Source organism: Bufo bufo, chromosome 10 (assembly GCF_905171765.1).
Source record: "Bufo bufo chromosome 10, aBufBuf1.1, whole genome shotgun sequence".
Lineage (NCBI taxonomy): Eukaryota > Metazoa > Chordata > Amphibia > Anura > Bufonidae > Bufo > Bufo bufo.
In genome coordinates this window covers 120,795,788-120,821,639 of record NC_053398.1, presented here as the reverse complement: position 1 = coordinate 120,821,639, position 25,852 = coordinate 120,795,788, and the positions used below count along the sequence as shown (strand labels likewise).

General features: G+C 46.5%; 1 protein-coding gene across 1 annotated transcript in view; it reads left to right on the top strand.

The window, feature by feature from the left end:
• VAT1L (vesicle amine transport 1 like) overlaps positions 1-25,852 on the top strand; it is a 66,771-nt gene that overhangs the window by 28,743 nt on the left and 12,176 nt on the right. Inside the window, exons 3-7 of the mRNA XM_040409594.1 lie at positions 4,667-4,882; positions 16,000-16,142; positions 20,452-20,555; positions 23,234-23,289; positions 25,439-25,633. Of these exons, the coding sequence (XP_040265528.1) occupies positions 4,667-4,882; positions 16,000-16,142; positions 20,452-20,555; positions 23,234-23,289; positions 25,439-25,633 (714 nt within the window). The remainder of the gene's footprint in view (positions 1-4,666; positions 4,883-15,999; positions 16,143-20,451; positions 20,556-23,233; positions 23,290-25,438; positions 25,634-25,852) is intronic.

Here is a 25,852-nt window from a genome sequence, read left to right as displayed (position 1 = left end):
GGTGATGGATCATGTGATGACCGGAGTGACGTCACCACAGGTCCTGTTGCTGCACAGCTAAGATGAAGACAGAAGAGATGCCGGCTTCGCGATCAAGTGGACTAAGGTGAGTTAAACATTTTTTTATTTTTTTTTAACCCCTCCAGCGCTAGTTTACTATGCATTCTGTATTCAGAATGCTATTATTTTCCCTTATAACCATGTTATAAGGGAAAATAATAATGATCGGGTCTCCATCCCGATCGTCTCCTAGCAACTGTGCGTGTAAATCGCACCGCGCGGATGCTTGCGATTTTCACGCAACCCCATTCACTTCTATGGGGCCTGCGTTGCGTGGAAAACGCAGAATATAGAGCATGCTGCGATTTTCACGCAACGCACAAGTGATGCGTGAAAATCACCGCTCATGTGAACAGCCCCATAGAAATGAATGGGTCGGTATTCAGTGTGGGTACAATGCGTTCAACTCACGCATCGCATCCGCGCGGAATACTCGCCCGTGTGAAAGGGGCCTAAGGCCTCATGCACACGACCGTTGTTGTGTTCCATTCCGCAAAATGGGGTTCCGTTGTTCCGTGATCCATTTCCGTTTTTGTTTCCGTGTGTCTTCCTTGATTTTTGGAGGATCACCAGAGATGAAGGAAAGTAAAAAAAAGTCTAAGTCAAGTTTGCCATGCAAATGATAGGAAAAAAACGGACGCGCGGATGACAATCTTGTGTGCCTCCGCGTTTTTTCACGGTCCCATTGACTTGAATGGGTCCGCGATTTTTCTGTGAAAAAAATAGGACAGGTTATATTTTTTTGACGGACTGGAACCAGGGATCACGGACGCGGATGACAAACGGTGCATTAGCCGAGTTTTCAACGGACCCATTGAAAGTCAATGGGTCCGCAGAAAATCACGAAAAACTGAATAACGGACACGGAATAAAACAACGGTCGTGTGCATGAGGCCTATAAAACATGCTGCAACACAGAACTGATGCGTGATAAAAATAGACTCATTGAAATGAATGGGTCCGGATTCAGTGCGGGTGCTATGCGTTCACGTCAAGCATTGCACCCGTGTGGAAAACTCGCTCGTGTGAAAGGGGCCTAAGGCATTTTTTCTGTAGAACAGCTGTGCAGCTTAACTAAAGTGACCGCCCAGCGTTACATAAAAGCTCTGCGGAAACAGCTCCTCCGTGTATTTATATCCGTCCCTGCAGGAGAACAGTAAAGATCCAGTAATGGCTTAGTGACTGCCAAATGTATTCATCTCAAGAGAGAGGCAGAATGGATAGAGTTCCCTTCTCCAGCACCACCCGGGAGCGCCGGAGCGCTGGATCCGCAAATGGCGTAATTGTACCATTCAAGACAAAAAGGCATTACATTAGTGAATATTAAACCTATACGAATAATAAAGCAAGCTGAGCAAAACACTGCCCACGGGGAGGTGATAAATAAGGAGGTAGTAATTAAATAAAATTATCAAAATAAATGAAATAAGTGGTACCCATTTATCAATCAATCAAATCAATCAAATGGATACGGTGAGTGTTTTTAATTTAATTTAATATATTTTTTTTTAAGGGATTAACCCCTGACAGCCTCCAATGGTCCTCTCAGATGCCGCGATCGGCGATGAACATGGCATACGAGGGGTTCAGTGACAGGGGGCGGCACAATCGCCATTTCCCATCTTTGCGCCCCATGCCCTTCGTGATGAAATAATTCATCGTGAATCGAATTTCTTTGTGAAATTCGGCAAAGCAGCCGAATCGAGGTTTTTGAGAACTTCGCTTATCTCTAGTAACCAGCGTGGCCACTGCAGCCAATTACCGGTATACGGTGCAAGACCGCTGAGGCTAGCGATTGACTGCAGGTGATCAAAGAACGGCAGGGATCGCAGCAGAGGGGAATATGTTTTTTTATTTTATTTTATTTTATTAATTCTACACAAAAAATCTAGCGTAATCCCTTTAACGGAAGTACCTGATACAACCCAATAGGGTTCCCGTTTACTGACAGCAACATGGAAATTGAATAAAAAGCATGATTAGGTTTAATTTTCATAAAAGCTGAAGGCTCTTTAGCGATTGTATTAGGTAATTGCATTGTGAGTAATTCTCTAAAAAAAGGTTAGTATTAAAATGGTGTATTTCTAGGATATACATAACTTTATGATCTGGGGCCCCGCTGATCGTGAGAATTAGGGGGCTATTGTATCGCTGCGTCCAGCTCTAAGCTCTCCTTGCACAGCAGCGCCCCTGACCACCTGGCTGTGCAGGGAACTGCAGCCGGCCCCATTTAGGCCCCTTCCAGACGAGCGTGTCCAGATAAGGTCCGGGTGCGTTGCGGCAAACCCGCGCGAGTAGGTACTCAATTGTAGTCAGTTTTTATCGCGCGGGTGCACGCGCGTGATAAAAAACTGAATCTGGTTCCCAGACCCGAACTTCTTCGCAGCCCGGTTTCTCTTCTGTCTTCTTCTGTGAGGAATAGGACCTTTGATGATGTCACTGCGCTCATCACATGGTCCATCACATGATCTTTTACCATGGTGATGGATCATGTGACGGACCATGTGATGAGCGTAGTGACGTCACCACAGGTCCTTTTCCTGTGCACAGCTAAGATGAAGATAGAAGAGATGTCGGCTGCGCGAGCAAGTGGATTAAGGTGAGTTAAATTATTATTATTTTTATTTTTTTACCCCTCCAGCCCTATTGTACTAAGCATTCTGTATTAAGATTGTTATTATTTTCCCTTAGAACCATGTTATAAGGGAAAATAATAATGATCGGGTCTCCATCCCGATCGTCTCCTAGCAACCGTGCGTGAAAATCACTATGGCTATGAGCTGAGCGCTGCGATTGGCCAGCGCTACAGCATGGGAGAATGAGACGCCGTCAGGTTCCCCTGGGTGGAGCCTAACTATGAAGATACCGGAGGCTATAACGGGAGAACGGAGCGGCGCCCGGGGATAACAGTAAGTGCAGGGGGATCCCTGGGTGCCGCTCTCCATGTCTGTATAGTTAGTTTAGATGTTTTATTCTGGTGAAAGGTCCTCTTTAAAGGGGTTGTGTCACCTCAGCAAATGGCATTTATCACGTAGAGAAAGTTAATACAAGGCACTTACTAATGTAATGTGATTGTCCATATTGCCTCCTTTGCTGGCTGGATTCATTTTTCCATCACATTATGCACTGCTCGTTTCCATGGTTACGACCACCCTGTAATCCATCAGTGGTGGCCGTGCTTGCACACTATAGGGAAAAGCACTAGCCTATGTGCACTCCCAGGGTCCTGGCCACTAGAGAGGCTGGCTCTTTTTCCTATAGGCCTCTTTCACACGGGCGTTGCGGGAAAAGGTGCGGGTGCGTTGCGGGAACATGCACGATTTTTCCGCGCGAGTGCAAAACATTGTAATGCGTTTTGCACTCGCGTGAGAAAAATCGCGCATGTTTGGTTCTTCTGTGAAGAAGTTCAGGCTTGGGATCGGTGTTCTGTAGATTGTATTATTTCCCCTTATAACATGGTTATAAGGGGAAATAATAGCATTCTGAATACAGAATGCATAGTACAATAGGGCTGGAGGGGTTAAAATTTTTTATTTAACTCACCTTAATCCACTTGCTCGCGAAGCCCGGCATCTCTTCTGTCTTCATCTGATCTCTGTGCAGGAAAAGGACCTGTGGTGACGTCACTCCGGTCATCACATCATCCATCACATGATCTTTTACCATGGTGATGGATCATGTGATGACCGGAGTGACGTCACCACAGGTCCTATTGCTGCACAGAGATCAGATGAAGACAGAAGAGATGCCGGGCTGCGCGAGCAAGTGGATTAAGGTGAGTTAAATTATTATTATTATTTTTTAACCCCTCCAGCGCTATTGTACTATGCATTCTGTATTCAGAATGCTATTATTTTCCCTTATAACCATGTTATAAGGGAAAATAATAATGATCGGGTCTCCATCCCGATCGTCACCTAGCAACCGTGCGTGAAAATCGCACCACATCCGCACTTGCTTGCGGATGCTTGCAATTTTCACGCAACCCCATTCATTTCTATGGGGCCTGCGTTACATGAAAAACGCACAAAGAGGAGCATGCTGCGATTTTCACGCAACGCACAAGTGATGCGTGAAAATCACCGCCCGTGTGCACAGCCCCATAGAAATGAATGGGTCGGGATTCAGTGCTGGTGCAATGCGTTCACCTCCCGCATCGCAACCGCGCGGAATACTCGCCCGTGTGAAAGGGGCCATAGTGTGCAAGTACGGCCACTGCTGCTGGATTGCAGGGTGGTGGTATAAAAAACAAGCAGTGTATAATGTAATGAAAAAATGAATCCAGCCAGCAAAGGAGGCAATATGGACAATCACAATACATTAGTAAGTGGCTTGTATTAACTTTCTCTACATCAGGCATGCTCAATCTGCGGCCCTCCAGCTGTTGCAAAACTACAACTCCCAGCATGCCTGAACAGCCTACAGCTATCAGTCCACAGCAGGGCATGGTGGGAGTTGTAGTTTTACAACAGCTGGAGGGCCGCATCCCTGCTCTACATGATAAATGCCATCTGCTGAAGTGACACAACCCCTTTAAGGATCGCTGCCTCGCGGTAAATCATTTACGTGTGTTCTTCATCCACCTTATTGTGTTTTTGCGTTGCAGATAGGTGACAGAGTGATGGCCTTTGTCAACTACAACGCTTGGGCAGAGGTGGCCTGCACGCCTGCCGAGTTTGTCTACAAGATCCCTGAGGATATGAGCTTCCCAGAAGCAGCCGCTTTCCCCATGAACTTTGTCACAGCCTACATGATGCTTTTCGAAGTGGCCAATCTGAGAGAAGGCATGTCCGTGCTGGTGCACTCCGCAGGTGGAGGGGTGGTAAGTGCAACGCTCGCGTCAGTACAGAGTCCGTCCTAGAAGGCTGAAATATCCAAAAGGGAGATTTTGTCCAGCACTTTTGTTAAAGGCCAAGCTTTTTGGATACGCTAAACAAGAGGTAATCTAAAAGCCAAAAAAAGCTTGCGCGTTTCGAGTGTAACATTGCATAGCATGCTCGAAACGCGTAAAAGTGTTTCAAATTATCTCATGATTTGTCTACTGAGTTTTTTTCTGAGAACTTTTGATATGTCACAGAGACATATATCAACATTTTTTTATTGGTGGGGGTCTGAGTGCTGAGACCCCCACGAATCACTAGAACGAGAGAGAGAAGCGCTCACATAGAGCGCGCTCTGTCTATTCTCTGCAGGAGAGGAGGCGAGACAGACTCATTAGAGAGTCTATGGGCCCGTCTCGATTCTGTCGCCTGGAGAGAGAATGCGCTATGTGAGCGCTTCTCTCCCCTGGTTCTAGTGATCGGCGGACGTCTCAGCGCTGAGACCCCCACCGATCAAAACTTGTCAAATGTTTTCTGAAAAGTCAGTGACCCTTTAACTGAAGTGCTGGGTGAAACCTTAGTTTTGGATGTTTACGCCTGGAGGCCCGCCCGGAGAGTCCGTGTACTGTAAACAACTGAAGACCTGACCTAGGCCTCGTGCGCACCTGTCCGTGTTGCGAACCCATAGACTTCAGTGGGTCGTTGGTCATTTTTGCGCGGGCATATTTTATCTTTTTTGCAGAATGGGCATACGGACGTAGAGAGCACACAGATGATCCATGTGCTTTCTACATCCGGATGTCCCTTCTGCAAAAAAAATAGAACATGTCCTATACTTGTCCGCAAAATGTGGAACGCGGCCCCCATTAAAGTCAATGGGTCCGCAACAACAAAAAAACGCAGATGCAACACAGACGGATCCACGGTTTGCACGAGGCCTTAGCCGGCCCTTGCTCATAGAGTTGCAGCTCGTTGCAATGTATCAGAATATGTCAGAGCTGTCTGCCCAGAGAGGCAAAAGATTTATGCTGGATGGATACATTGTCACAGATCCTCAGCTATGAACAGGAAGAGAACAAGACAGGTTTAGTTTAGGGTCTGTCAGGTTTCCAGAAAAGACCCAATGCATAGTGTAAAACAAATTTCATTCACTGACAGCAAACACAGATCGTATCTTTCTTTTTTTTTGGCATGAATGCTTTCAGTAATCTTGTATGTATGTAGTGTAATAACTATGTGCTGCCCATACAAGTGATTGGAGCAGCGCGCCGACATGTGCACTATCCCTGCTTTCTTCTCTGGATTGCGGGGGTGGGGATCCCTGCAGTCAGTCCACACACGATCTGAGATTTATAACCTATCCTGTGGCTAGGGTCACTTCTGGAGACCTTTTTAATGATTGCTTTAGATGTAATCAATTTTTTTGTAGCAGGTTTTTAATGACATTTTTTGCACCGTTTGACTTCTGCAGCCTCCATGTATCAGTATATTGCCGGCTGCAGAACACCGTTCACAGTGAAGTCCGTCTGATTTATTTATTCATTTTATGCACTTATATAGCGCTACTATATTCCGCAGCGCTTTACAGACATTAGCATCTAACTGTCACAATCTAAGGTCCCTATCAGTTTGTCCTTGGAGTGTGGGAGGAAACCGGAGAACCCGGAGGAAACCCACCCAAACACGGGGAGAACATACAGACTCCATGCAGATGTTGCCCTTGGTCAGATTCGAACCAGTGCTAACCACTGAGCCACCGAGCTGCCCCATTGTCTGATGGTCAGTTCCAGCCTCTCTCTCTCTCTTCTAAGCTGATTTATGCCAGAATCAGTTTTTCACTCTGTGACAGCAAGCAGAGATCTTGTAAACCGTGTGTTTCTGTGAGTAATTGAAACACAGAGTATATTAGAAAACTTCTCACTGTACAGCCAATATATTTTTGATGACAGCGGAGTACCCCTTAAATAGGATTCCCAATGTTAAGGGGGTTTTCCGAGAGTTTGAATAGGTCATCAGTATCTGCTTGGGGGTGCTGGGAGTTGGACCCCCGCCGATCTGATATTGATGATCCATCCTGAGGATAGGCCATCAGTATTAAACCCCTTTAAGTACACTGCGTGCAGAATTATTAGGCAAATGAGTATTTTGACCACATCATCCTCTTTATGCATGTTGTCTTACTCCAAGCTGTATAGGCTCGAAAGCCTACTACCAATTAAGCATATTAGGTGATGTGCATCTCTGTAATGAGAAGGGGTGTGGTCTAATGACATCAACACCCTATATTAGGTGTGCATAATTATTAGGCAACTTCCTTTCCTTTGGCAAAATGGGTCAAAAGAAGGACTTGACAGGCTCAGAAAAGTCAAAAATAGTGAGATATCTTGCAGAGGGATGCAGCACTCATAAAATTGCAAAGCTTCTGAAGCGTGATCATCGAACAATCAAGCGTTTCATTCAAAATAGTCAACAGGGTCGCAAGAAGCGTGTGGAAAAACCAAGGCGCAAAATAACTGCCCATGAACTGAGAAAAGTCAAGCGTGCAGCTGCCAAGATGCCACTTGCCACCAGTTTGGCCATATTTCAGAGCTGCAACATCACTGGAGTGCCCAAAAGCACAAGGTGTGCAATACTCAGAGACATGGCCAAGGTAGGAAAGGCTGAAAGACGACCACCACTGAATAAGACACACAAGCTGAAACGTCAAGACTGGGCCAAGAAATATCTCAAGACTGATTTTTCTAAGGTTTTATGGACTGATGAAATGAGAGTGAGTCTTGATGGGCCAGATGGATGGGCCCGTGGCTGGATTGGTAAAGGGCAGAGAGCTCCAGTCCGACTCAGACGCCAGCAAGGTGGAGGTGGATTACTGGTTTGGGCTGGTATCATCAAAGATGAGCTTGTGGGGCCTTTTCGGGTTGAGGATGGAGTCAAGCTCAACTCCCAGTCCTACTGCCAGTTTCTGGAAGACACCTTCTTCAAGCAGTGGTACAGGAAGAAGTCTGCATCCTTCAAGAAAAACATGATTTTCATGCAGGACAATGCTCCATCACACGCGTCCAAGTACTCCACAGCGTGGCTGGCAAGAAAGGGTATAAAAGAAGAAAATCTAATGACATGGCCTCCTTGTTCACCTGATCTGAACCCCATTGAGAACCTGTGGTCCATCATCAAATGTGAGATTTACAAGGAGGGAAAACAGTACACCTCTCTGAACAGTGTCTGGGAGGCTGTGGTTGCTGCTGCACGCAATGTTGATGGTGAACAGATCAAAACACTGACAGAATCCATGGATGGCAGGCTTTTGAGTGTCCTTGCAAAGAAAGGTGGCTATATTGGTCACTGATTTGTTTTTGTTTTGTTTTTGAATGTCAGAAATGTATATTTGTGAATGTTGAGATGTTATATTGGTTTCACTGGTAAAAATAAATAATTGAAATGGGTATATATTTGTTTTTTGTTAAGTTGCCTAATAATTATGCACAGTAATAGTCACCTGCACACACAGATATCCCCCTAAAATAGCTAAAACTAAAAACAAACTAAAAACTACTTCCAAAAATATTCAGCTTTGATATTAATGAGTTTTTTGGGTTCATTGAGAACATGGTTGTTGTTCAATAATAAAATTAATCCTCAAAAATACAACTTGCCTAATATTTCTGCACTCCCTGTATAAATGAGAGGATGGTGGTTCAGTGCTGTGCCCTAGAGGTGAATGGAGCCGCCGCGCAGATAGATGCTCGAGTCAAACATAGGATCGATGGGATGGTCCCAGCGGTAGGACCCCCACCGATCACCTCTTCTGTGGATAGGTGGAAGTTCTCATTTTGGGAGTACCCCTTTAAGATGAGCATACCCCTTTAATAATAAAAACCAGTACACTTCTAATCTTCATTTCCCCGCCATTACAAAGCAAAGCTCAGAAATGACTTCTGATGCCTTGTCCTCCATTCAGAGGGAATCAAAGCCAGTAAGTATCAGCATAAAAATCCAGCCGAGAGACCACGCGATGCTTCATGTTTCTTTGAAATCCCCTCTCCACGCTCCGAAGTCTTGGCAGTGGCGACTGAATGAGTCCCTACTGCAAGATTTTGAAGTAGCTCAAGAGGTTCACACGGCGATTTCTCAGTACTTTGAAACTAATCAAAGTGCTGATATGTCGCCTATCACGGTGTGGGCAGCCCACAAATGTGTAGTCCGTGGGGAGCGAGACGGAAAAAAAAGAAAGGGCAGCTGAAATATCTCAGCTCTTAGCGGAAATTGTTAACCTCGAGCAGGCCCATAAAAAGTCCCATGCGACGGCTGCGCGCGCTTCCCTCCTCCTGGCCAGAAGTAAGCTTAAGGAGAAATTGGATGTACGTACGAAAACCATCTTAGCGAAGGGCCGCAGACATTTTTTTGAGTTCGGAAACAAAAGTAGTAAATTGCTAGCCAGATTACTCAGGGATCAGAGAGCAAGGAATATAGCCACTGCCCGAGGTTCCCTTCTTAATGACCCCACTGCTATTGCAGAAGCCTTTGCTCAGTATTACCAATCTCTATACAACCTTCCACAACCCAGCGTCGCCAGTGAGTCTTTGCACTTGGCGATGGACAAGTATCTTTCGAACTCAGGTATGCCGAAGATACCTGCAGACACCCTCCAAGATTTAGACAGGCCGATTTCGGTCGAGGAATTAGCGGAGGCATTAGAAACCATGCAGCCCAGTAAGGCCCCAGGCCCGGACGGCTTCCCGGCCTCCTACTATAAAAGATTCTTCCCTCTTCTACAGGCCCCACTAGCAAAAGCACTAAATGTCCTCAGTACAGGGCATCCACTCCCTGCAGATATGTCTAACGCGCCTATCACGGTCATACATAAGGAAGGAAAGGACCCCACCCTCTGCGGTAACTACCGTCCAATTTCACTTCTAAACGTGGACCTCAAATTGTTTGCTAAAATTCTAGCCACACGTCTGGTCCCGCTGCTATCTGAGCTCATACACAATGACCAGGTGGGTTTCATTCCATCGCGGGAGGCGAGGGATAACACCACTAAGGTACTCAATCTGATTCACCACGCCGGGACCTGAGGCACCCCGCTTTGTCTTTTATCTAAGCTTTTGACAGGGTGGGGTGGCCTTAGTTGTTCGCGGTGCTGCGCTATGTAGGCATTACAGGCCCGATGGCGACATGGATCCGAGCTCTATATGAGTCTCCGTCCGCGGCCACGAAGGTGAATGGTGTGCTTTCTTCGTCATTCGCGATCCAGAATGGGACCCGCCAGGGATGCCCCCTCTCCCCACTCATATTCGTGCTTACTCTGGAACCACTCTTGAGGTCAATACGACAGAACCCGAATATTTCGGGACTCTCGGTGGAGGGCAGGGAATTTAAGATAGCGGCATATGCGGATGATTTATTGTTCACGCTTACTAACCCCAGGATTTCTTTTCCGAACCTGATGTCGGAATTCCACACATTTCATGACCTTTCTAACTTAAAAATCAACCTTCAGAAATCAGAGGCCTTGAATATATCACTACCGGATACTCTCCTATCCGATCTGGTCACATCCTTTCCATTCAAGTGGGCTACCGGGGCAGGGAAATACCTGGGCACTTATATCCCCTCAGATCTGAAAGAGGTGTTCCAGAGGAATTATATCCCTCTCAGAGATCGGATTAGGGAAGATCTTAAGCGGTGGTCGAAGGGCCTTCACACATGGTTTGGAAGGTGTGCTATTTATAAAATGAAAGTCCTTCCGCGTGTGTTATACCTCTTTCAGACCCTTCCCATTAGACTCCCAGCTAGCTTCTTCGATAGGATCCACGGTGACCTATTCAGATTTATCTGGGCGAGGGGCAGTCCGAGATTGGCTAGATCTCTCTTACACATCCCAAGGGACAAAGGAGGGTTGAGCGTACCAGACTTACGTAAATATTACTCTGCCTCCCTGCTTCAAAGGATTGTAGACTGGTGTCGACACGCACAGTACAAACAGTGGGTATCTATCGAACAGCTGTTCTCGAGCTCTCCTCTGGCCTCCCCGCCCTGGGTAGATCAGAAACTCACGTCAGCTCTCTCTAATCATCCCACAATAGGTCCCACCATTGCACAATTTCATAAGGTCAAAGAATGTCCCTTGATCTCTCCCTCTCCGATGCTCCCAATTCTAGGAAATCCCAGCTTCCCGGCGAGTTGTCGGGGTGGACCGTTTCTGCAATGGTGCGTTAGTGGTAGGTCTCGCGCCCCCTTTTTTAGAACCTCGGGCAGATGGCTTACGTATGTTGAGTTACTGAATATGACGGATCCTTGTCCCCTGGGATCTTGGAGATCCAGACAACTGGCACATTTCCTCTCCTCAATTCCGGCTTCCGCAGGGTATGACAGGTCACTTACCGTATTTGAGAAAGCATGTGTTGGCTCGGGCGCAGATAGACACTCCCTATCTGAGTGCTATCAGGACTATCTTCCCCCTTATGTGACGAAGTGGTCGCATGATCTGGGAGTCGAGGTCCCCCCTGACCATTGGCCCAAACTATTCTGCCTGCTCTACAAGTCATCCATTGCGAGTAGATTCCAGGAAGCGGGGTATAAGATAATGTCCAGATGGTATTATGTCCCGGTCAGATTACTGAAAATGTTTCCATCCGCGTCCCCAGTTTGCTGGCGCTGTGACTCAGCCCTGAGTCATATTTTTTGCGATTGCCCCAGACTCAGTCTCTTCTGGCAGTCGATCCATAAAGCGCTGTCCTCAATTTTTCAGTTTTCAATCCCGAACACGCCTGTTTTTTTTCCTATTATTTCTATCGGATCTACCAATGAGCGTGCTTCGTAAGTCGTGTCTGTGCTCCCTGGTGATAGCGGCTAGGTCGTGCATCCCTGCGAGGCGGAAATCCTCTTCGCCTCCGACAACTGGCTGCTGGATTCAAAAGGTGGAGGAGATCCGGAGAATGGAGGAACTTACTTCGCAGCTGCAATCTAAACATAAAGCTTTTCTGGATGCTTTTCTGGGCCCCCTGGTTTGTTTTCCAGGACTCTCAGGATTCTCAGAGGCTATTGGCGTGAGAACTTAGACGACTCGCTCTGCACTCTTTTATGCCCCCCCCTCCTCCCACCTGTGGTACCTGTTCGTCAGTGTTTTGTCTGTGTGTAATTGTAGCAGTTGAGATCTGTTTTATGTGTTTGTTTGTTTTCATTTGTCATGCGCAATCTATTTCCGTTTCCATAGGTACCTGATGCTAGCATTTGGGTACGGGTCTGGAAGATATGTTCTTCTTGGTCATTTTCGTTAATGGCACCAGAACTGCCTTTTTATCAGTGTTTTCTTGCAGTGTACATGCGTAGACAAATACCTTGTATTTCAAGGACGTATATCACCGCGTACTGCAAATACCCCTCTATTCTGTAAGTTCAATGTATTATCTTGACCTCTCATTGTAGTGTTATGTTTTTGAAGTATGCTAAGTACTCGGGCTACTTTCCCGGTGCACTTTATGTTATTCGTATACATTTAAATAAAGAATAAAAAAATAAAAAAATCCAGCCATGGTTCAGAGCAATTACCACGAAGCGAGAGCCACGTCTGATCTGAATTCTGCAGAACATCTCATTCCACATAATAGGATGCATTACTTGTGGGTAATAACGCAGAGTATAATGGCGCTGCGGCACGTCGGGGCTGTTTAGATGATGCCTAAAGAAGCGGAAGTGAAAATCCTGTTTTATTGGACGTCGGGCCTCGCTGTACTTTATTTTAAAGGGGGTCTTCCAACACCCAGGACCCCACCGATCAGCTGTTAGAAGAGGCTGGGCGCTGCTGCAGCCTCTTCCTAGGCCACGTGACGTCACCGTACATCAGTCACATGGCCTAGTTGCATTAAAGTGAATGGGGCTGAGCTGCAATACCAATCACTGCCACTATACTGTGTATGGCGCTGTGCTGGGAGCCGACTGCACACATCAGAGCTCTGGTGAACAGTGTTCATGTAGCAGTGTTAGGCCTCTTGCACATTTTTTTTTTTCTGTTTCTGTTCCGTTTTTTTGTGGATGTGGAACCATTCACTTCAATGGGTCCGCAAAAACAACGGAAGGTACTCCGTATGCATTCCGTATTTCCGTTCAGGGTCCATTCAGACGTACGTAGAATGGGTCCGGATCCGTTCCGCAATTATGCGGAAAAGATGCGGACAGCACATGGACAAGTATAGGAATCCTCTATTAACTGCCGGCGATGTGCGGTGTACCCTCAAAGATAGAACATGTCCTATTATTGCCCTTAAATCACGTTCCATGGCTCCATTCAAGTCAATGGTTCCGCAAAAAAAAAACGGAATGCATACGGAATGCAAATTGTCTTCCATATCCGTTCCGTTTTTGTGGAACCATCTATTGAAATTTTATGCCCAGCCCAATTTGTTAATGTACTTACTGTTTAAGCATTATTGTATGCTTCCGTTTCCGTTTGCGATTCGCAAAAAACGGATCACAAACGGAAACCAAATGGAAAAACAGAACAGAAGCGGAAACACTACTGAAACAAAAAAATGGAAAAACGGATCTGTTTTAAACGGACCGCAAAATACTGAAAAAGCCAAACGGTCGTGTGCAAGAGGCCTTAAAGGGCATCTGTTCGCAGATTTGTCCCTATGACACTGGCTGACCAGTTACATGTGCACTTGGCAGCTGAAGACATCTGTGTTGGTCCCATCTTCTTATGTGCCCGCATTGCCAAAAAAATTATGTTTTAATATATGCAAATGAGCCTCAAGGAGCAACGGGGGCGTTACCGTTACACCTAGAGGCTCTGCTCTCTCTGCATCTGCTGCACCCTCTGCACTTTGACAGGACCAGGCAGCTCAAAGCTCAGAAGACAGGGCAGTTGCAGAGAGAGCTGAGCCTCTAGGTGTAATGGTAACGCCCCCGTTGCTCCTAGAGGCTCATTTGCATATAATAAAACTTCCTTTTTCTCAGCAGTGTGGGCACATATGAACATGGGACCAACACAGATGCCTTCAGCTGCCAAGTGCACATGTAACAGGTCAGCCAGTGTCATAGGGACAAAACTGCTGACAGATGCCCTTTAAAGGGAACCTGTCACCGGGGTTTTGGGTATAGAGCTGAGGACATGGGCTGCTAGATCGCCGCTAGCACATCGGCAATACCCAGTCCCCATAGCTCTGTGTGCTTTTATTGTGTAAAAAAAACGATTTGATACATATGCAAATTAACATAAAAGAGTCATATCTTACTTGTGTGACCAGAGAAGAGTCATATTTTCAAGCTCTGACTCATCTCAGGTTACTTTGCATATGGATCAAATCGGTTTTTATACACAATAAAAGCACACAGAGCTATGGGGACTGGGTATTGCCGATGTGCTAGTGGCGATCTAGCAGCCCATGTCTGCAGCTCTATACCCAAAATCCCGCTGACAGATTACCTTTAAGGCCTCTTGCACACGACCGTATGGCTTTTTCAGTATTTTGCGGTCCGCAAAAAATACGGATGACGTCCGTGTGCATTCCGTTTTTTGTGGAACGGAACAGCTGGCCCCTGATAGAACAGTACTATCCTTGTCCTTTATGCGGACAATAAGGGCTCGTTCACACGAACGTGTAAAGCCCGTGCCGTGGACCGCAAATTGCGGTCCGCAATGCACGAGCACTGTCTGTGGGGCAGCCGCATGGGAACGTGGACCAATTCACTTGAATGGGTCTGCGATCCCTCCGTTCCGCAAAAATATAGAGCATGTTCTATCTTTTTGCGGTGCGGAGGCACGGAATGGGACCCCAGAAAGCACTCCGTAGTGCTTCCGTAGTGTTCCTCTCCGGATTTGCGGACCCATTGAAGTGAATGGGTCCGCATCCGTGATGCAGAATGCACACGGAACGGTGGCCGTGTATTGCGGATCCGCAAATGTGGTCTGCAATACGGCAACGGTCAGCACATGTTCTATCTTTGAACGGAAATATGGAAACGGAAGGCATACGGAGTACCTTTCGGTTTTTTTTGTGGATCCATTGAAATGAATGGTTCCGTATACGGTCCGTATATGGAACGCAAAAAAAAACAGAACGTAAACAGAAAAAAAAACTTTCGTGTGCTAGAGGCCTAAAAGTGTGGCATGGGAGCCGCCCAATTTAAACATACAGTATGTTTAAAAATCTGTGTCATAAAGCCCAGCATGCTCTAGTTGCACACCTGCTTTACACTGCAGCTCTTCCTGTTCAGATTTGCTGATGTTTGAATCCGACCATGGACAACATCTGCATGGAGTTTGTATGTTCTCCCATTATTTACATGGCTTTCCTCCCACACTCCAAAGAGATACTGATGGGGACCTTAGATTGTGAGCCCCATTGGGGACAGCACAATGATAATGTCTGTACAGCGCTGCGGAATATGTCACCGCTATATATGTGCATAAAATGAGTGGGAAAATGATGTATTTAAGCTTAAGACAATAAAATGTTTACCAGGTAGTTTAGGTTGAGACAGGGGGGCGGACAGATCATGCAGACCCTAGGAGTCAGTTAGACCACCTGTGGAGCCAGTTTGTTTTTCAGGTAGGTAGCCCGGTCATAAAAAACGTACTTTGACAAGGAAAAAAGTTGGGAACCGGTATTTTTCAGGCCTGATATAGAAGAACATTTTCTCTCCTGCTGATTCCCATTGCTCAAAAAAGAAATGTTCTTGTCTTGCCTGCACTGATTGCGCTGGTCACTAGAAGACCATGAAGAACCAGTGTGGTCCTCTTGGCTTCTCGGCCTCCTACTAGGTACATGGCCGTGTTCGGTTCGCATCTGATCTGTATTTTTTGCGGATCACTTGCAGACCCATTTATTCATTTCATCCATATGTCCGTTCCGCAGCCCTCAAAAAAGATAGAACATGTCCTATTCTTGTCCGTTTTGCGAACAGGGATAGGGCATTTCTACAGTAGTAAAAAAAAAAAAAATGGTGGCATGCACACGGCCAGGATCCGTATTTTGTGGATAAGGTCATGTGCATGAGAACCTCCATGGGAGTCTGACGGAGGGGTCTCTAGGGCCTACGGTCCATGTATGCTCCACACATCTTTTTGCTTGGTCATCCTGGTATTTCCTTAATCCAATGTAATTGATGTTTCCAGGGACAAGCAGTGGCTCAGCTCTGCTCAACGGTTCCCAACGTCACAGTGTTCGGGACCGCTTCTGCCTTCAAACACGAGGCCATTAAAACCTCTCTTAATCATCTTTTCGACAGAAATTCGGATTATGTACAAGAAGTCAAAAAGTAAGTAGTTGTTTCCATGAAGATCCTGAGATGGTCACAGTGTGTCACCTTCAATAGTGATATAGCTACTAAAAGCCCCCACACCTCCGAGTACATAGGAAGGCCCTCACTAAAGCACGCACAACCTCCTAATTATCCCTCTGTTAAAGGGATAGTCCCTGTTTTTGAAAGTTTTTACCCCATCCTTGTAATCTTGCAGAGCCCTCTAGTGGTAATACCAGGGAGGGCTGGGTCCAGGAACGGACTGGCCCTGGAAAAAATACTAAAAGCGGCCTCGTTTTGTTGTCGGGTTCAAATGGATGGAAGGCAGGGCCAACACAAGTAGATAGGGCCAGCAGTACCATATCGCGGCACATTATACCACCCCAACAGAGCCAAATGCCACAGTCCATCACAAAATACATCCCCAAAAACCTCCACTGGCCGGCCATGAGGGGGGCTCAGGCGGCCCCCTGGAAAATTTCCCTCTAAGGTCTATGGGCAATCTGCCCCTGGCCGGGTCAAGAAGAGAGAGGCACTTTTTGTTAGCAGCTCTCTACTATGGGTCATAGTGGCGAATCTCCTCTCTGATATTCGTGTGCCTCAGTAAGGCATATGAATACTGATTCAAAAAGCAGAGGAGGCGACAGCCTCCATCTTTATGGATCCAACAGCTCGATGCATAAGAAAGACCCAGCAATGCATGCCGCGTCATACAGAACCAGCAAAGTGGAGGACATTATCCAAAATCTCATCTCATCTCTATGCTGCAGAAACAATTGATAGCAGAAGTTGACTGTGGATTTTAGGGCTCGTTCACAGGAATTGTGGTCCGCAATGCACAGGCACCTTCCATGGGGCAGGCGCATGGGGATCGCTGACCCATTCACTTGAAAGGGTCCGCGATCCCTCTGTTCCGCAAAAAGATGGAGCAAGTTCTATCTTTTTGCGGTGCGGAGGCACGAAACGGAACCCCAGAAAGCACTCCGCAGTGTTCCGTTCCGTGCTACCGTTCCGCATCTCTGGATTTGCAGACCCATTGAAATGAATGGGTCCGCATCCGTGATGGGGAATGACAACGGAACGGTGCTCGTGTATGGCAGATCCGCAAATGGCGTCCGCAGTACGGGAACGGGACACCAACGGTTGTGTAAACGAGCCCTTAGGCTCCATTCACACGTCCGCAAATGGGTCCGCATCCGTTCCGCAATTTTGCGGAACGGGTGCGGACCCAATCATTCTCTATGGGGACGGAATGGATGCGGACAGCACACAGTGTGCTGTCCGCATTTGCGGAGCACGGCCCCGATCTTCGGGTCCGCAGCTCCGCAAAAGATAGAACATGTCCTATTCTTGTCCGCAGGTGCGGACAAGAATAGGCATTTCTATAGGGGTGCCGGGCGGTGTGTGTTGCGGATCCGCAATTTGCGGGTCCGCAATACACCACGAACGTGTGAATGGAGCCTTAGGCCTCTTTCACACTACCGTTTTTTTTTTCCGTATTGCGGGCCGTTTTTTGCATTCCGTATACGGACCGCAAAAAAAAGGAATGTACTCCGTATGCATTCCGTTTCCGTTTTTCCGTTCTGTTGAAAGATAGAAAATGTCCTATTATTGCCCGCAAATCACGTTCCGTGGCTCCATTCAAGTCAATGGGTCCGCAAAAAAAACAGAACACATACGGAAATGCATCCGTATGTCTTCCGTATCCGTTCCGTTTTTGCGGAACCATCTATTGAAAATGTTATGCCCAGCCCAATTTTTTTATGTAATTACTGTATACTGTATATGCCATATGGAAAAACGAAACGGAAACAAAAAAACAGAACAACGGATCCGTGAAAAACGGACCACAAAACACTGAAATAGCCATACGGTCGTGTGAACGAGCCCTTACACTGTGGATTTCCAATATGGCTCTCACCCTATGTAATTCATAGGGCGAAATCCATGGCAGAATCTGCAAGAAGCTCACGTATAACAACATGAGATTTTGGCGCAGATTCTTTGTGGATTTTGCCGCCAGCAGGATACGGCCACACGTGGAGGGTATGCTGTGACTTTTCGGCAGTTGAATTGCATGTGGAAAAATCTGCAGCGTATACAGCAGCAGCAGAGCGGATGAGATTTTATATAAATCTGATCCACGCTGTACAGAAAATTTCTGCAATGGAATCCACACATCACTTGCTGGTTTTAAATCTGCGTCAATTTCTGCCCCAGATTTCGCCTTGGTGATCTATGGCAGTCCTGCAACATTTACGCTATGAATTCTGCGACAAAATCTGCTGCAGAATTCCGGCAGATACGCTGCCGACCCGTCCCGTGTCGACGTACCCTAAAAGGACCTTCTTTGGTCATCCAAAAAGTTGTGAGTAAAATAGCAATATACCAGTTGATACCAGAGCACCAAAATATCCCTCCGATTATTTAAGTTCCAGCATTTGGCCCAAAATCCTATCAAGGGTGGCTTTTTGTCCCCGGTGCGATTGGCATCCTCCCCCGAATAAGCATCTAAAGCAGGAAACGGTAGTCGAGTGGTCAGCAGCGGTGTCCTCCAGACCCGGGGTACTAGATTGTAATCCCATCAGGAGCAATCTACATGGGGTTGTATTATGGGGTCACATGGATCCGTGGTTTCCTCCCGCCTTCCTTGTTGATTTCTGTATAACTCGCCCCAGTTGTATGTGAGAGAGATGGGGGATCAGACCGCGAGCCTTTTATAGGACGGGGATAGATGTAATGCAATCTGTTGACTTGTCAGCGCCGTACAAGCAGCGGGTTATAAATAATATAATAAGACGTCTCTGCCCATAGGAAATGAAAGAGATTACTTCCAGCATTGGATTTTGTGAGCGAACTCCCATGTGGAAAAGACGGCGGAAAACCTTGTGATTTGCCGATGCTGAGGAGGCTGCCAATCACTCCGGGGGGGGGGGGTGCCAGCCTCGCAAGGCCTAATTTGAATACTCGGGGGAAATTTTTCTGTTTACACAGACACGCTTCACTATTTTTTCAGACTAAGTAGCCTGTTCCCATACAGCAGATGGGAGTTTTAAGGAAAAAATCAAGTGTTTCAAGCATCAAAGAAATGTAAATTGAAAAAAAAATATATATAATCATATAGTCATAATAAAGTATGAACAAATATTCCTTGTAATTCGTTTGTATGTTCATTAAAGGGGTTGTGCAACGATGGGGACCGGCAAACCTCCCCACTTGGCAGGACCAGTAATGGGAAGCTCACTTACTTCCTGGCGCTGACTCCCCGCTCCTTCTTCTCCAGGCCTGACAATGCTCCACCGGGCTCCCTCGATGTCAACATCCGGTTTGACATTGCCAGAGTCAGACACTGGTCACATGAGGCAAGGGGATCCGGCCACTGATTGGCTGCAGGCGCGGTCAAACCGGATGTTTTCAGCAAGTAAGCCCCGGCGGAACATCTCAAGCCAGAAGGAGCGAGGAGTCAGCATCAGGAAGCGGGTAAGTAAGCTTCCCTTTACAGGTCAGGACAAGTGGGGGGATTTGCAAAAACCCCCTAATTTTTACACAAGTCCCTTAAAGTGTTTTTTTGGGACTATGATATTGAAGGCTTATCCTTAGGACAGGCTATCAGTATCAGATTGGTGAGGGTCTAACGCTTAGCACCTGCTGCTTGTCCCCTTCATTGCCAATTACAGCGGCGTATATTTAGTAGTGGCTCAGGCTCAAGTGAAAGGGACTGAGCTGCAGATTCCAGGCACAACCACTACAAAATGTACAGATCTGTGTCTGGCTAAGGACATAGAACTTCTCATATCCCCTTCAATCAGTTGATGAATGGGTGTGACAGGAGTTGGATCCCCTTCTGATCTCATCTTGATGGCCTGTCCTAAAAGTTGCTTTACATGGGCCAATTTTGCTCATTAGTGATTATCTGGTGGCTTCTTGGCCCATGTGAAGGGCCCTTAAGGCTAAGCCATCATAGTCCCAGAAAGCCCATTCCTGGATGCATTGACTAAATTATCTAGCAGAATAGAGGTACCTGAGAAGGGCTGGGCTGACCACTGAATCAAGGATCCAAGTAGTAAGCTTCTACTAACTTCTCATCCATCTCACCCAAGGGTGATAATATCTAGTCCTAAATTCTCATTCAGTGCCCATCGATAGGCCCACTAGTATGCCATCAGACTCATCCAAAGTTTGGTGCCCCACTGCTATGAATAGCTGGGAAATTCCTCCTCCTTCCGTTCTCTCTATGTCTTACATAAGATCATAAATCACTTACAGTATGTCCTCTTCTTACGCAATGTGAAGCCCAGAAGGTAAGAGTGCTGTTGCTGCTTTCCAGAATCTCACCAGAAGGCGTAGACATCGTCCTGGATTGCCTATGCGGAGAAAACACTGGAAAAGGCATTGGTCTCCTGAAACCACTGGGAACATATATTTTATATGGTAGGTCACAGATTTTGGCTGTATAATTCTCATACTAAACATTACACTGAATTTTTGGCCAGAAAGGGGTATTTTTGCCAGTTTTTCTTTTTCATTTCCTTCTGAAGCAGTAAGCACAAAGAGGTAAAACGCCTCCTACTTTACTGCTGCTGAGGGGAGAATGTTAGTACAATAGTAGATTAGTAGAATTAGGATAACACGATTGCAACTCTATAGTTTTCCTCATAGACCTAGATAAAGTTGGAGAAGAAGAGCATTGCACTTATCCATGTAATGTGTGATGCTCTAACAGAGTCACTCATCCCCTTTCCCTCTCCGGCCACAGTTATGGTCTGATTGAGAGAGTTAAGTGAGACTGTTTGCCATGCTAAATGTACAAAGGAGGACGTTAAAGAGCCAGGACAGGAAGTAAAGGGACTTCAAAAAAATAATATCCAGAAAGGTTTGCTCACCACCCTACCCAGCGGAATCTGTCTAGGGAAGAATACTTACCTGCTTCCAAATAAGAGCTGAGTTTCAGTATGCTGGCCTCAGAAACTACACAGTGTACGGAGCCTTCTGCTTTTACCCCCTACGCTCTTAGTTCCCAGGGTCATGCCAGCCGGAAACAGCTGATCGGTGGGGTTGACGGGTGTTTGGCCCCCACTAATCTGTTATTGATGACCTATCCTGAGAAAGTCATCAATATCTGTAGCCTTGAAAACCCCTTTAAGACTTAAATGATAAAATTCATGCTTACTTCAGCCACCATTAGGCGGCATTAAGAGTTGCTGCGTACAGTTTTTTAATATGGAGTTGTGTATTCAGTCAGTTCTTAAGCTCCCTCTAGTGGTGGCTGCGGGAAGCCAGAATTGTATCGTCTAAATTCATGTTTAGGCTGGGGTATGGAGCCACGTATCAGAAAAACAGAGCTCTGGCCTCCATGAAGAAATGTATCGCACAGTTGTGAACCTGTTGGCAGTTAAACAGAATTAATCCAAGGGTGGACATCAAGTTTAAAGGGATTCTTTCATCTGGGACTTTAATGACATGTCGCTAGGATATGCCATCTAAGTCAGATAGGTGCAGGTCCTACTTCTGAGACCTGCACCTATCTCTAAAACGGGCCGCCGAAAGTGAAGAGCGCACCACACATTTCTATGGGAGTCCTGAAAATAGCTAAGCGAGTGCTCTTGGCTATTTTCTGAAATCCCATAGGAATGAATGGAGAGCGCAGAGAACGAGTGCGGCCTCCATACTCTTCTATAGGATTGCCAGAAATAGCCGAGCGAGCGCTTGGCTATTTTCAAAACTCAGATAGAAATGAATGGCGAGCTGCTCTCCACTCACATCAGGGCTACCGTTCGGAAGATAGGTGCAGGTCCCAGAGGTAGGACCCACACCTATCTGCTGTTGGTGGCACATCCTAGCAATATGCCACCAATGTCTCAGATGAGGCAATCCCTTTAAAGCTAAGATTCATTTTCAGTGAACATTTACCTACAGCGGATCACTAGTCCACTTCTGTCTTCAGACTCATTTCCTTTAAGAATGGTAAAGATCTGGGAACAGAACGGGAAGCCGCTTTCTAATCTGATTTCTTTCAGTTTCCATCAGTGATGGTGCTTCAGGTTCTGTTGTCACCGGCAGGATGCAGGCTTCCACAAACAGCAGCCTATGTTCTGCTGATACATTCACAGGACAGACATTTCTTGTCCCATATATAAACCCGGCATAAGGGGGCCGTGCTGCAAGGAGGTGCGTCATCTGACCCCCTGGCTTAGGAGGCTCACGGATGGATGGGGCATATCAGGCAGCGTTTTAGACACCGGTCTTAATAAAGCCCTAAGCTGGCGGTGGTTTCGCGGAAATTATGAAGAGGCATCGGCCTCTCCATAACTTTGTAAGACAGCTTCCTTGCCGTAAAAAATGGTAAATGAGACGGGCCTGCCGACCCTAGCACCCCCCCCCCCCCCCCCCCTACCATTTTAGACCTGGCGTGAGCGGGGTGAAGTCACAGATAGCGGCACAACTAACCATTGCACCATCTGCACCTGAAATGTGACCCACAATATATATATATATATATATACAGCAGGATATCTGCAGAATAATCTAATATAATGAGGTCTGTCCCGGGGGCTTTTACCACTTGTAATTTTTGTTGTTTTTGCAGTATTCACATATTCGTGATATTATACATTTTCCAGGGAACTGTTGTGTAATTAACAGTGTATTAATTTTCATTTCAAGTTATCACTGCATATTTGTCACGTACATCATGTTCCTTTTATCAACTACATCAAGTAACTGGTGTAGCTGGAGGACACCAGTACCTTCCTGTCCCCGTCTGTGAAATTCTGGGACAAGACAAGGACTTTACTCTGGTAGATTATTGTCCTTGAGGTGCAGCACAGTGCAAAGGATAACTAGACTTTTCTTGTTTTTGGGATTCATTTCCAAATGTTGCTGAGCCGCAATACCAGGTACAGCCCATAGACAAGAGTGGCGCTGTTTGAGTGTGAACTACTGCAGAGTATATACCACTGTATGGTGGCGTTCTGCAGCCGTAAGCGCTCTTCGTTATACAGCTTTGCTAGGCTAGGTTCACTACTCGTTTCGGCCTCCATTTAGCGTGTTTACAGATAGCCTTATATGTATTCTGTCTCAGATCTTTCTTAATTGCTGTTTCTTTGCAGGTTCATCCAATATGGTTACCGGTGAAACCAAAAGTTTCTTCAGTTTTGCCAAATCAGTGAGTGTCAACATTGAAGCTTTATTGGGATTCGGTAGGATTAGAGGTGAGCGAATCAATTCGAACAAATCAAATTTGTTCAAAATCAGTCTCCTGGAGCACCAAGGGGTTGGCCCCGCTGCTCAGGAGGCTCCCCTTTGATTGACAAGGCTAGACATCGTGCCTGGCCCTATGAATCTTGTGCCTGCACGTTGCTCCAAGAAGGGGAGCAAGCGCACAGGATCTGCTGCTGCTACCTGAGCTGTGCAGATACTTACCTGCGCATGTGCCGCTGACGTCTTGGTACATCGGAAGGTGGACGTGGCGCTCCTCCATCTGAAGCCTGCCCTTCCACTTGCGGGTGTACCTAGATATCAGTGGCGCATGCGCAGTATCTTGCCTGCTCAGGTAGCAGTAGCAGATCCTCTAAACTTATGCTGATACTTGGAGCCACAAGGGCAGGCACGAGATTGACAGGGCAAGGCAGGGTGTCTGGTTTTGTCAATCAAGGTGGGGGGGGAGTCTCTTGAGAAGCGGTGCCCGTCCCTGCATGCCCCGGGAGACTGTTATTTTGAATGAATTCAATTCATTAGAATCGATTCGCTCATCTCTACATAGGATGAATACAGTCAAGCCTATCTACATGGTATGTAGGAGCAGCATTGCACATGCTCAACCTACCACTTCATTCATACAGAGGTCCCCCATTTTTATGATCGGTGGAGGGCCCAGAGGTCTGGCCTCCATCAATATCCCATCCAGTGGACAGGGGATACCCCTATATATCTGGTTGATATATTGCTAAAACTTGCTAGAGGTTCTCTACTGAAATCTCTTTAGAAAACCACCTCGCCACATCCGTCCACTGATGTATAACGGACTGCTGGGCCTCTACCGATACCCTGCCTTTGGCTATTTTCCTAATACAGTACCATTCAAGACCCGCTGGTCTCATGCACTTGATCAAGGCTACACAATGCCGGGTCGGAGTGGTCCTGTCTCAGAGATGAGCTAAAGTGGGCATCGCCCCTTCATTGTACGGATCAGTTCCAGTAGTTGGAGTACGTCAGACTTTGATGGGATAGTCTGTGGTGGGAAAACCATTTTCAGGGTATGCTCACACGGGGTCAATATGCTGCAGGTTTAAGTCAGGATTTTGTGAACGGAAAATCCACAGCAAATTAGGCTAAATGCACACGATCAGGATTGCATGCGGATTTACCGCGTGGATTCGAGTGCTGAAAATCCGCACCGTAGGTCATGTACATTGTATTCTATGAGAATTTGAAAATTCTCACGCACACGATGCTGATTTTTTTACCGTGCGGATTTTAAAATTCATTTTATTTTTCCTGACCGGATTTTCTCTATTCACTTCAATGGGGAGAGGAAAAATCCGCACCAAATCCCCACGCAAATCCGCATGTAAATCCGCACCTATTGATGCAGATTGACCGCAAACACCTGTTGCTTTCAGAGCGGATTGTCCGCACATAAATCCTGAACGTGTGCATTTACCCTTAGAGGACCAGCAAAGATTTTAACAACTTTCAGTTTCCCAATCACCGCCCAGTGTATTATAGCTTACAAATGGGATATAGACTATAGGCCAGTGGGGCACTGTCTGTGGCCCAGAGTGAAATATTGTGTGGCCCTCAACCATCTGGACACAAAAATGCTTGTCGATGTGTGACTGGTAATATATAGTTTCCATGTCAAAGAGGACTGCTCAGGAGTACAGACAGGCAAGTACTAAAATGGTCCCCCATATATCAGGAGAGTGGTGTCCCTTGACCCCTGCTTGGTATATGAATTAGAGATGGCGGTCCTTCCATTGTAGTTTATAGGAGTTGTGAAATACTAGGCTGTCACCCAGTAACACCCATAATATGCAAACGAGGGCCCCATGCTTTTATGTTCTCCCCCTGATTGGGTGGGTGGACCCTGCACCTGTCTGACATTTTTATGCCATAAATGTCTAAGATGGTAACCCCCCTTAAAATTTTATTGCACCCTTGCAAATGGTCCGGACAGAAGTAGAAGTGGCTCTCAGATGGAAGTAGAACCCTGTTTCAGAAGAGCAGCCACTTTTTTTGTTGTAGAGACATGATGGTGTAGAACAAATCTGTGACATCTCCGATGCTCATGCATTGTATCCTTATCCGCTCAGTGGTGGCAAGTGGAGAAAGTCAACCCCATCAAATTATACGAAGAGAACAAAGTTATGTCTGGGTTCTCACTGCTAAACCTCCTCTTCAAGCAAGGACGGGCCGGTGTCATCAGAGGGGCCGTAGACAAGCTGCTGGCCTTGTACAATCAGAAGAAGATCAAACCATTGGTGGATTCATTATGGGCGCTGGAAGAGGTACTGTATCCTCATCATCTTATTAAAAGAGCGGCAGCTGAAGGGCTCTTTGTGCCCATATCTTGTTTCTCAGAAGGACATTATATGCCGCATATGAAGTGTTTATGCTGGTGCTCGATGGTGCTTCTTCCACCCATTTCCTATCTGATACTTGTCAAGAATACTTGATGTTCATGGATGCGGATTCTTTTTGAGTTTTGAGGGGTTTTCCAGCAAGAA